This window comes from Cavia porcellus, unplaced genomic scaffold (assembly GCF_034190915.1).
Source record: "Cavia porcellus strain 051 isolate PalLab524CR breed Dunkin Hartley unplaced genomic scaffold, mCavPor4.1 scaffold_8, whole genome shotgun sequence".
NCBI lineage: Eukaryota > Metazoa > Chordata > Mammalia > Rodentia > Caviidae > Cavia > Cavia porcellus.
This window is the reverse complement of record NW_026947491.1, coordinates 50,647,128-50,660,208: the sequence shown is the minus strand read 5'-3', so window position 1 is coordinate 50,660,208 and position 13,081 is coordinate 50,647,128. Positions and strand designations below refer to the sequence as shown.

The window sequence follows — 13,081 nt, the reverse complement described above, 5'->3', positions numbered from 1 at the left end:
CTCCTTTCAGAGAGCTTTTATTTTCTTTTGGGAGTGTGAGGAAAGTTTTCTCATGCTTTTTAGTCATACTTTAAGATTCTGCTTAGTAGTTTTTAGTGTGTGCTCACATACATTGTGACTTTTGGTTTTCACCACACTGTGAGGAAGAAATTAAAGACTTAGACAAACTATTAAACAACAGGGCTGGGGATTTAGCTCAGTGGCTTAAGTGCCTGCCTGGCAAGCTCAAGGTCATGAGTTCAATCCCTGGCACCAAAAAAAAAAAAAAAAACTATTAAATGATTTACCAAAAACCACAGTGGAACTTGGGTCTTTTGACTTTCTGTATCCTATGCTGAATCTTTAGTAACACATTTTCAACAGGTTTTTATACTTTCTCCTTTTTCTCCAGTGAGAAATTGACAGACTTCTTCCTAGAGGCCAGCTATCCCTGATGAATATGTTCATGCCATGTGCCCCCTTCAGTCTCTCTTTGCCAAGAATGCCCCCAAAATAACTAGTAGTTGCCTTAGTTTCACTTTACCCCACCAGAACACAGCAGTGTATACAGTTAAAGAAACTTCATTCAGGGGCTGGGGATTTAGCTCAGCGGCATAAGCGCCTGCCTTGCAAGCAGGCAGTCGTAAGTTCGATCCCTGGTACCGATACAAAGGAAAAATACAAAGGAAAAAAGAAATTTCATTCAGGGCTTCTGGAGAAGGAAGTCTTCATTTAGCCTCCCAACTATTCATTCCTGATCCACTCTATTGTGTGGCTGCCAGAACGCCCTCTTCTGGTGAGAGGGAAATATTTTGCCAGCTTTCCTGATACAGAAATGGGATATTTACACTCTTATTGTATTATATGCTATATGGACAATTCTAGAATTAATATTTGCTCATAGAACATGATTACTTCCTAATTTTAAGAAGCAACAACTTAGCTGGGCATGATAGCACACACCTGTAATCATAGCACTTTGGAGGCTGAGGCAGGAACATCATAGCAAGTTCAAGGCCAGCCTGGGCTACAAGTGAATTCAAGGCCAGCCTGCACTGTACTACATAGTGAGACCCTCTCTCAAAAAAAAAAAAAAAAAAAAGCAGCAACTTCTGGTTTCATGTAGCCTGTGGTGATGCGTAGTACCACAGGGCATTTTCTTTTCTGTGTGGTGGTTTTTGTTTGTTTGGGTTTTGGGTTTTGGGTTTTTTGTACCCAGATCGAACTCATGACCTGGTGCTTCCCAGGCATCTTGTGTGTGTTAAAATAGGAGCATGTATATGCATACAGACACGCTTGTATGTACATTCATGTGTATATTGTTTGTGATATATAATTTTATCTATTGGGTGTCTGGTTATTTTCCGTTCATCATCAAATAACAGGGTCTTTAAATAAAAGATAAACCAAAGGAAAATAATTTTTCATTATCTACTTAAACTCATCCTGAAATAAACTAACTAAAACAAAGGTTATCTTAGAAGCTGGCTACACTAACTACCTGGGTTGAGATGGAGAGAATCTAGGCTCCTCAAGTCAAAAGAAATGAAATCTTCTTCATTACCTAATTCCCTTGCTTCTTTTGAATTTTCTGCGTATATCTCCTTTTTTCTCAGCTCCCATGGTTGATCCTAAACTTCTGTCTGGTCCTTTGTATTTCTCATAGATGGTGGGATCTCTGTTCTACTCACATCATCTAAGAGGACATATTCCCCATACCATTAATTTTTGTTACTCATGAAACTCTAAGAGAAATGCTTCTTGTGCCTTGTTTTCCATTCAGCCTTTACTGGAAAGGTAACTGACATAGTCCACAAGGGCTACTCTGTCACCTTCAAAGGACAGTCACCCGCCCTTCTCTCATATAGCAACATGGTCACGTTTCCAAAAATAAAAGGCAGGGATTAAGATTGGCTGTTCCTGGAACAACTGTTCTGGTTTATTAATACATTTTTGTAGTTGCCCAGTTTACTCCCAAGCCTGTATCTTAATTCCTCCACTATAATATTAGATATAACTCCAGAAAACACTTTTTTTCCACTAAAATGATGGCTTGCAGTTCCCTTGAGGTTTCCTCAGGGATGCTTGTTTGGGAAAGATACACACAAACATGAAATGGCTGCAGTACCTGTACATAGACTCCCAACTCACAGTGACACAGCAACACAGTGAGATGCATTCATAGAGACGGCCTTTCATATACTTATGAGCTCATTTTTTAGTTGGTGAGTTTCTAGAGCTGAGGCTGTTCTTTTCTGAAGACACTCCTCCATCAAAAAAGAGGAAAAAGTCAAGATACTGATTTCTTTTTTTTTTTATTTAAGAGGAAAAAGAGAAAAACACAAAACAAAACAAAGCAGTGTAAGGTTACACATAATACAGAACTACATAAAAAAAAAAAAACATAACAGTAAGAAATCACCTGTTAATAGATTACATAATATCATCTTGGAAATAGTTGCTCAAATAAGATACTGATTTCTGTCCTATAATTTAGGAAGCATGACTTCGAATTTTATTTTTCTGGACATTGTTTTCCATAGATTTGGTTCCTGGGGGTAAGAAATAAGCCTTATCAGTCTTCTACCTCAGTAATTAAAAAAAAACACCTGAACACAAAACGAGGAACAGTTCTGCCAAGCATAAATGTCATCTGTTTGTATTTATGTGGTTTGCTCTGCCCAGTCGACCTTCCTGCCCAGGTTTAATGATGCCACTTAAAAAGACATTCATACATCCCCTCTCCTTTCAGAGCTTTCAAGCTGAAATTATTTCCTTGTTTACCCCCTTTCTCCTCCTTTCCACTGACTCTCAAACCTGGCTTATTCCCCTAGCCTGATTATCAGAAGTGCTGTTACTGGGCAGTGTTTTTTTTGTTTTGTTTTGTTTTGTTTTTAAATTGCTATGTACATTAAGAAGTAGTGACAGTTCAGCTGCTAACGGATGCCACCTGCTTTTGGCTTGAGGAAGAGAAGCGTAAAAAATCTCCTCATCATCAGTGCAATGCTCTGTGTTCTCAGCTGAATGAAGGAACAATGCTCCAGGCCAGTGGGGGAGGACTAAGTATGGGGAAGAACTCAGGACAGAGACTGCAGCCAAAAGCCCTGGCTTTGTTTTTGTTGGAATTAGAGAAAATAATATGAGCACTTCGGTTTTTTATCTCTTTCTTTTTGAGCTCTCAGTAGTTCCTTATGGCTACATGGTGGTATAGAGCTTCCTCTTGTTTTACTTTTGGTCACTCCACACACACACTTGCTTGGCCCCTACTTTCCTGGCCAGAGCATTAGGCTCAGATTGTGAAATGCCTTCTCAAAAAACTATAGATTTGATTATTTTTGTGATGGCCCCTCAGTAGCAAAAAGGAGTTTGAATAAGGTCAATTGCAATTTTGTTAGTGGAGGATGTTGGAGCTGCTGGGGCTTTTTGGATGGGGAAATAAAATGCCCAGAGCAACTATAATAAGGGGAAAGTTGTTAAATGTGGGAAACTCCACAGCTGTGCTATTTTTCCTACAAGCCATACTGATGAATATACCCTACCCCTCTTGGATGGGGATAGAGAGATAGATACAAGCCCGATACTCTGAGTGTTTGTGCTCTCTGATTGGATAATCTCTAGAGAATGGGGGGGGGGGGTGCATAAATTGACCTGGGAATAGGAGCTGGCAGATGCTGTGTTTCCTGAACTCTCAGACCTCCTGCCATTTCTTTTCCTTTCTGTTGACTGATACTACCTGAGAAAAGCAATCACACTCACTTCACCGCATGACTGGTGCCCCAGGCTGCACTTTGCCCATCATAGAAAGTAGTATAGTGGCAGCCCCAGAGCACCATGCCATGAAAGCACTGGCACTGCAGCAGATTTTTCAAGGTAGTACCTCCCAGCTTCAGATTCTCTACCACACATACAAACACACATGTACACTCAGTCTCAAAAGGGTATAGATGGGCAGGTCAAGAATAAACCCTCAAGCTGGACAGTTGCATGTGACGAAGCAAAATTTCTGGCTGTCCCTCCCAGCAGGGATTATCCATCAAACTGCTTCTGCCTGATTTCTTACTTTGGGTTTTATTATGAGGAAAATTTAAAATCAGTATTCCACCTCATTGTGTCCTTCTCTTTCTCTCCTGTGAGTAAATGAGGCTGTCTATGATTACCAGTATCTAAACCTTAGGGTCACATTCTGTCCATCACTTGTCAGCAGAGCTGTCGGTCACCTATTGGTATAACCTTCAGAGGACCTGGCTTTCCCATTGTCTTTTGGCATTGCCTCATTCAAAACCTTCTCATCTGTTTCAAGAGCTTCCTGAATGGTCTCCCTGCCATTAGTCTCTCTGTGTTCACCAACCTGCATTTGGCCACAGAGGTTCTCTCTCCAGAGCAATGGACCTATCCCAGCCAGTTATCCAGGATAAATATCCAAATATCTTTTTTGTGTGTGTGTCTTTTTCCTTTTTTTATTTGTACCAGGGATCGAACTCACGATCACACACTTGCAAGGCAGGCGCTTATGCTACTGAGCTAAATCCCCAGCCCCAAAGGAATTGAAAACCTGATTTCTTTTTTTGTACCGAGGATTGAACCCATGACCTTGCACTTTCTTTTTTTTTTTTTTTTTTTTTTTTTTTTTGTCTTTTTCGTTTTTGTCGGTACCGGGGACCGAACTCACGACTGCCTGCTTGCAAGGCAGGTGCTTATGCCGCTGAGCTAAATCCCCAGCCCCTGAGCTAAATCCCCAGCCCCGACCTTGCACTTTCCAGGCAGGTGCTTGTGCCACTGAACTAAACCTCCAGCCTCCATATCCAGATATCTTATATGAATACATTTTGTCCTCAGCTATTTGTGTTGTTGTTTTGTTTTTTGTTTTTTAAGACAAGGTCTCATTATGTAGCCCAGGCTGGCCTTGAACTTGCTGTGATCCTTCTGCTTCAGCCCTTAAGTGCTGGAATTACAGGAACACCTGGCTAACATGAACTATTTGTTTAATGTCTGACTTCTTAATAAACTGTTCATTCTATGAGGGCAGGGACTGGGCTTGTTTGTTGTATACTGGGTGCCCAGCATAAGGACTGACATGTAATAAATGTTTGATAGAATTTTTATAGAATTTTAAAATAACATCTTTGCTGCTTCCTCTGCACAAGCCTTGTGCCTTAGCACCTCAAGTCATTTGTCATTTCCCAAATATGATGTGTATCACTATGTCATCATCTGCTTGAAATGTTTACCAACTCACCCCATCCTTGGCCAAGAAGTACTTCCTAAATCTGACTTCATGAAATTATATGTATGTATACATCTTTTCCAGAATGGTCAGAGCTCACTGACATTACCTGTAGCCCTTATCAGAAAAGCTTGCATGTTTCTGCAAACCTGGCTAATGCCCCACATCACTCTTGAGCAATCTGACCTTGATATTTGGTAATGCCCAGCTTTGACAGAATATTTTTTCTGCCAAACATGTGAAATCCCTTGTCACCAGGTGAAGGCCAGGAGAACATTGCCATTGGGACTCATTTTCCTTCAACTTAAGTTTCCACTGATTATTGGAGAGGGAATCAGAAGCCAAATCCACTATACCAGATTTATGGCAGGACATAGTTTGACCCTAGGCAAGTAGATGGATTTGCTTACAGGCTTTTCCACTCAGGATTGGGAAGGCTGAAATACAGTTTGAGTTCTCAATCACCTGTTTTCTTCTTGCTTCTCAGGAGTGTCACCGTCTGGACCAGGTGTGGTGGTCATGCAGCTAAATGTCCCTAATGGACCTCAGCCTCCCCAGAACCCATCCATGGTCCAGTGGAATCATTGTAAATATTATAGCATGGACCAGCGGGGTCAGAAGTCTGGGGACCTATACAGTCCTGACAGTAACCACCAGGTAAGTCCTCTAACCCAGTCTTGTTTTGGCAAGGGAGGGACCATATTATTCTCAAGGAACATTCTCTGTCATTGATTTAACACCCTCTTTTACATATCTTCCTTTGAGTATTTTGCAGAAAAAATAGAAGAAAACATCCTTTTTTTTTTTTTAAGGAACCTGGTATATAAGGTGGCAGAAACAATGCACCCTAGAAATGCTCAGAGAATGTTTTGTTTTGTTTTGTTTTGTCTTGGTACTGGGAATTGAACTCAGGACTTTGTACTTGCCAGACAGGTGCTGTGTGACTGAGCCTACTCAGAGAATATTTAAAATGGAGAGGCTGAAGATGTAATGTAGCTCAGTGATAGAGCAGTTTAGTAACATATGCAAGGCTCTAGTTCAATCCCAGTACTATTAAAAAAAAAAAAAAATATATATATATATATATATATATACACACACACACACACATACATATGTGCATTCATACATACAAACTAGTTAAGATCTAAGAAGGCAATTTGAAGAAACAGTTTGACTTTGGTAGAATTTACTAGAGAAACTTAATTCCTGAGAAAGGAGAATATGAAGCCAATCTATAAAAACCTGCAGAGAATAATGTTTAGTGTTCATGTGATATGTACTTCTCTCTTCTACAGGCCAACACACAAATGAGCAGCAGCCCTGTCACATCTCCTACCCAGTCTCCAGCACCCTCTCCTGTCACCAGCCTCAGCAATGTCTGCACAGGACTCAGTCCCTTGCCTGTCCTCACACAGTTTCCCCGGCCTGGTGGTCCAGCACAGGGTACGGGATTAAATTAGGATCTGATCCTGTGGAATTTACCTTTCACATTTTATTACTAGTTGGGAGTTCAGAGTTCAACAAGAGGCAGGGAAGCAGTGTGACTCATTAGTTCTGGAAGCTAGCCAAGGACACCTGTATCTCTCTAGTGCTGCTCTTACTTAATCTAGCTAGACCTAAAGGTAGACACCTAAAATCTCAGCTATCAAGAGGCTGAGACAGAAGGATCACAAATTTGAGTCCAACCTGAACAACTTAACAAGACTCTGTTGCAAAATGGAGGGAGGGAGTAGGTCACTAGGGATGTAACTGGGCGTGAGAGCCCTGGATTCAAATCCCAGTATTAAGGGGGGAAAATCACCCTACTCCAGCCTTAATTTGTACACTTACTATTTATCTACAAAAAGTACTAAGAAAGTCCAGAAGGGTGATAGCGCTCAAGAGGCTGAGGTAGGAGGATTGCCATGAGTTCAAGGCCAACCTGGACTACATAGTAAGACCCTGCCTCAAAAAACTGAAACAGCAACCTGGGGAAAAGATGTGTCATGGACTCTATAATGAATTAACTAGAGTTTAAACTGACATCAGTACTGAGCTGAATGCTGGGTATGTACAGCTGTTTCGGAACAGTATGGTTTTAAAGGAGGGAGCACTGGGCTAGGGTTAAAAGATTTGGATACCACTTCCAATTCTACCATGGGCTAATGATGTTAAACAAGTTGCTTAAACTTGGAACAACATCTTAGTTTTCTAAGTTGTGAACTGAGGTTAATTATGCGTAAAGATAGGAAGAGTCTTAGCTGCTTTCCTCCTTGGATGTCACAAGATTACAATATGGTTTAAAACTTTAAAATGTTCTGCTGTCGTAATTTTTTTATCAATAATAGGTAACACTTATGATGCTAATATATCCCAGGCATTGCTGTAAGCCTTTTTCATTTCTTTTATTCATTAACCTTCAAGAAACACCAAAGAGAGGAGAATATCCCAACATTACATTTGCAGCAGCAGAGCCAGTATTTTAACCTAGGCAGTGTGTCTCCAAGTCTGTGCTCTTGTCTACTGCACTGTTGGCTCTCACATGAATCACTTGAAGCCTGGGTTTGGCAGTAGAGAGACTATATAAAAGAAGACATTCATAAGGACCTATCACTTTCTTTCCTGGTCATTTCTATAGTCTTTTGTCTAAAATGGGTAGAAGCCTTCTTCAATAGTGAGGAATTTTTTTTTTTTTTTGCATTATAAAACATAATTTTATGGGGGCTGGGGATTTAGCTCAGCGGCATAAGTGCCTGCCTTGCAAGCAGGCAGTCGTGAGTTCGATCCCCAGTACCAATAAAAAGGAAAAAGACAAAAAAAAAAAAAAAAAACATAATTTTATTGGACTTTTATTATTTTTGTTGAAGTTTTTATTCCATGGCCAACTCTTAATTTCTTCTGGATGGTCAGAATTTTTCGTTTTCTTTTTTTTTTTTTTTAATTTTTATTTTAAAGGGTGTGAAATTAAACACAACAAAACAGAATAAAATAGGACATAAGAAAGCAATGTAAAGCCGGGCGTGGTGGTTCATGCCTGTAATCCCAGCACTTGGGAGGCTGAGGCAGGAGGATTGTTGCGAGTTCGAGACCAGCCTGGGGTACAAAATGAGCTCAAGGCCAGTCTGAACTGCATAGCGAGACCCTGTCTCAAAAAGACCAAAAAAAAAAAAAAGAAAGAAAAAGAAAGCAATGAAAGAGATAAGCTACACAACCTGAGATCTTCACTATCTATCATATTGTCTTTCGTTTTCTTCCAAATAGTTGTCCATATCTTCGCATACAGAGAATTCATACAAAACAACATACTATAAAACTGATCCGAACAGAATGAGGAAGATGTTCTAGGTCTTCAAAACCAGACAATAGGGAAGTCACTAATGGCTTTTGTAGAGTCTCTCATTCTCTTCAGAATAGCTGTCCATACTTTCATGTATATTGAAGTTCAACAAAACAAAACAGGCTAAAATAATACCATTAATTAGAACAAAGCAAAACAGGGATAAAAGTATTTGCCTTCAAAGAGATGATAGAAGGAAATCCCCCCTATTTGCTACATTACCTATGGTCAACCTCTCATGTCCAGATCACTGGCTCCCACTTGCTAAGGGGTAGGGGAGAAGATGTGATATTTGATTTGTGGTTTGCGCCTGCCGGCAGGCTCACAACCACTAACCAGAGGCAGCAGGGGTTGCTTGGTTTCCCGGTGCTGCAGGTCCAGCCTGGTGTGGGTCCCAGTAAATCCTAGGGCTCCAGTCCCTGGGCTGCCGCAGCCTGCCGCCCAGTGAGAAAATCTTATAGCCTATCTATGAGATATCGCTACAAGCAAAAGGCTTTAGGAAGAGACAGTTAAATCAGTCACATGGTCATGCCTATCATAGAAAAATATGCTGTCAGATCTTGATAATAACTGAAATCTGAAATAAAAACTGAAATTTTCTAATAGCCATACCATGAAGTTAAACTCCCAGAAAATCACCTGCTCTTATTCCCTAGGTGATGGGCGCTACTCCCTCCTGGGCCAGCCATTACAGTACAACCTGTCTATCTGCCCTCCCTTGCTCCACGGCCAGTCAACATACACAGTGCACCAGGTAGGAGTGTCCACCATTGGCCCCACCTCCACCCCAATCTGGGTATCTCTCTGAGCCACTTACTTTAGCCACCTGGATGAACAAGGAAGACAACACAGGATTGACACACCATGGGGAGCTTTACCCCCATTCCCATACTCATTAGTCCCACCTTACCCTGGTACCAAGACAAAAAGACTCTCATTGGCCACTCACCAGCTGATCTGACTGCCAGATGGGGTAGAATCCTTAGGGTTAGGTGCTACTCAGTCTCTCAGGAAGACACTGGGACACAATCCAAGTCAATATGGTTTGCTTGGAGTAAGATTGCCTTTCAAATGTTGAAGGGACAAAGTGGATTGAAGCATGGAAACCGGGCCAAGAGACAAGCACTCAAGTCTGCCTCCACTGACCTGGGAACAGCAGATGTTGGTGAGTGACAGGATACCAAATCCCCAAAAGAAGATGGTCATCCCCCTAGCCCTTCATTTCCAGATCAGGACAGATGGGAAAGCCACCTTAGAGAAGGAAATGGTAATGAAGCCTTTTGTGCAAGTATCTTAGTCCCCTTCACCAAGATATCCCATGTCCAAAGACAGATCACAGTAATAATTGGGAGTAGCACCATAATAGGAGTTGTTAAGACTTAGTAACCAACAGTCTTCTCAGAGCACTCCTGACCCTGATTTAGGACATCTGTAGGAGACCTACTATAGGAAGTGATAGAAAATTGAGGCAGTCCCCTGATTGATGTGTTTTGAAATTTTGTTTTAGTTTTTTTTTTCCTTCTCCTCTTCCTCTTTCTCCTTATTCTTCTTTTCTTTTTCTCCTTGTAATAAAATGGATTTGGAAGTAAAAAAAAAAAAATAGGGCAGTAACTATCCTCCTGCAGGCCTTCCATATGAGGCATACAAGGTCTCTTAGAATTCTTCTATTTGCATCAGTTTTCTGAACAAGGAACAGACTAGAAGGAAGAATCTGTTTGGTCCAACCTGTACATGTGAAGGGAACAATGGAACATGCTTCAGATTGTCCACTAACTTTATTAAAGACCATTAGTTAAAAAAAAAAAAAAATTAAAGACCATTAGTAAAAGCCACATTTCCTTTATCACAGTGACCCCTTGTGAGAGAACTAAGGTGTAGGTCCCCAGCTCACAAACCTGAAACATGATTTTTCAATCCCTCCTTGCCTACATCTCTGGGATTGAAGAAGAGAAAGGTTCATATTTTTTCTCTCCTAGTTGTACTCATCAGAGTCTGGATGGTAAGCAATCTGGTTGCTTGGAGGAAAGGAGGAAAGGGCTAAGTGGGAAAAGTGGAGCTTCTGAAGACATTCTATACATACTTGGTCAGCTGGATACCTCTCTGTTAGGCTACTGTCCGATGCTTACCCTACCTCTCACAATCATGTCCTCTCTCCTCCCCTTCCAGTCCTGGGGCGGGTGCTGGAGGTGACAGATCTGCCCGAGGGCATCACCCGTACTGAGGCGGACAAACTCTTCACTCAGCTCGCCATGTCCGGTGCCAAGATCCAGTGGCTCAGAGATGCTCAGGGGCTGCCTGGTGGGGGTGGTGGGGACAACAGTGGGACTACCGAGAATGGCCGCCACTCGGACCTCGCTGCCTTGTACACCATCGTGGCTGTGTTCCCCAGCCCCCTGGCTGCCCAAAATGCCTCCCTTCGCCTCAACAACTCCGTGAGTCGCTTCAAACTGCGAGTGGCCAAAAAGAACTATGACTTGAGAATCCTGGAGCGAGCCAGCTCCCAATAAACAGAAGAGGGGAAGGGACTGGCTGGGGGGCAAGGTGGAGGGGCTGAGGTGGGACAGAGGTGGGAAGTAAGGAGATGGACACCAAACTGAAGCCTAAGCTATTAGGGATGAAAAAGCAGACTCTAATTGGCACTGGACTCCTTCCACACTCCCCTGCCATGGGTACCCCATTCCTCACTGGTTGGCTCCCACCTGCTTCTCTGTCCTTCCCATCCTTTTCTATCATTTTTTATCTTTTCTTCCCCGTGAAATTAATTTGTTTTATAATTTTTGGTCAGGTAGAATTGGGAGGGTCCCACACTCCCCTCCAATTTCACCACCCTAAGCTCCCTTTCCTTTTTTAGTCCTTATGAATATATTTATATAGACTGAATTAAGAAAAAAAATTGATTTCCCCATTTTCTCACTTCCCCCATCTTGACTCCAAACTCCACAGTTAAAACTTGGGATTCCCCCTACTCCCAGAACACTTGTATATTGTTTGTTTGAGGTTCGTGCCGCAGTAACAGATACAGTATTTAATTGCACATACAGATGTTTGCTGGGTATATTCACTGTAAATTTTATTTAATCTGGTTTTTTTTGTTTGTTTGTTTATTTGTTTGGAGGGCCTTGTGGGGGAGGTTGGTTTTGTTTTTAAATATAAAAAAAAAACTGTCACTGGACATTAGTCACTGTTTCTCTGTTGCGGCCCTGATGTGGGTGGGGTTTGGAGGCCCTGGGTAGGTACCCCACAGTTGTTGGAGGGATTTGTTAAGTTGGGATGGCTTCCTCAAAAGTGCATGCAAATTTTTTCTGACAGTATTCCTTCTGTCCCACCCTCTCCCTTGTACACAGTATGATAGATGGGTGATTCTCTGTGAGACCTTGGCTTGGGCCTTTCCCAACAATGCAGTTCATTAAGTGCACCATTTATCACTGGACCTCTGCAACCACATCAGAGGTTCCTTCCAACCTGTTCTGATATTCATTTAGGAATCTCATGGCTGAGCTGGAAATGGGTAAGTGAAGTCCAGAAGTGAGTTGAGATGCTGAGCTCATTGCTATCCATCTAAACTTTTGAAAATCCTTCAGGTAGGGACTGGGGATTTAGCTCAGTGGCATAAGCCCCTGCCTTGCAAGCAGGAAGTCGTGAGTTCGATCCTCGGTACCGATAAAAAGGAAAAAGACCAAAAAAAAAAAAAAAAAGAAAATCCTTCAGGGATGGAGTCTTGGATTTTTAATTCTAAAGCCAGAGGTTTGAATTCCACATGGCAGAAACAGAAATGGATGTTTCTTACAATAAAAACTGTACCAGTTAAAGTTACAGAGCCTAGATGCTGTAGAAACCAGGCATGCTCAGTAATCTGTGTCCTATGTGACTGAGGAAAAGTAAAGAATAGGAGTCACCTGCCTGCAAAACAGATTCTCTTCTTTTGGGGGGCCCCTGAGTCATCCTTGTTATCTACAATCTGTCAGAGCAGAGCCATTGCAGAGCTACAGACTTAGACCCTTGTAACAGCTCTTTTAAACCTCACCACTTGGGGGCTGGGGATTTAGCTCAGCGGCATAAGCGCTGCCTTGCAAGCAGGCAGTTGTGAGTTTGATCCCTGGTACTGATAAAAATGAAAATGAAAAAGACCAAAGGAAAAAAAACCTCACCACTCCTTAAAGAGAGAACTGAGCAGTGGAAGTAAATAACAAAGCATGTAGCCCTGGAAACTCTTGAATCCTGGGTAGCAATATCTTGAGCCAAGCTACTTCAACAGCTAGTCTGATCCAGCCTCCAGCATACAGCTTTATTTCTCACAGATAGAAGAGATGAAGCAGCACTACATTACCCTCTGCATTGTTCTACTCCAAGATTTCCTTCAGCCACATCACAACCTAAAGAGTGGATAAAGCTGTTTCCCTGTGAAATGAGAGTACTGGCAAGCTCTTAGCCTTTCAGGTTTTATAGGGGGACATCCGTGGCAGATTGAATCAGAGTCAGCACACTTTAGGAAATGTGAGGCTTGGCTACTTTCAAGGGTTTGCAGTTCTCTATTGATAAAGTGGTGTATGTCTGTAATC

At 41.9% G+C, this 13,081-nt stretch overlaps 1 protein-coding gene across 21 annotated transcripts in view; it reads left to right on the top strand.

Moving 5' to 3' along the window:
* Nucleotides 1-11,694, top strand: part of R3hdm2 (R3H domain containing 2) — a 190,066-nt gene extending 178,372 nt beyond the window's left edge. For all 21 annotated transcript variants that reach the window (XM_063254994.1, XM_013159312.3, XM_063254989.1 and 18 more), the window contains 5 exons: nt 5,691-5,860; nt 6,502-6,649; nt 9,179-9,276; nt 9,603-9,687; nt 10,689-11,694. In XM_063254994.1, the coding sequence (XP_063111064.1) occupies nt 5,691-5,860; nt 6,502-6,649; nt 9,179-9,276; nt 9,603-9,687; nt 10,689-11,029 (842 nt within the window). In that variant the 3' untranslated portion in view covers nt 11,030-11,694. The remainder of the gene's footprint in view (nt 1-5,690; nt 5,861-6,501; nt 6,650-9,178; nt 9,277-9,602; nt 9,688-10,688) is intronic.
* Nucleotides 11,695-13,081: the final 1,387 nt, after the last annotated feature.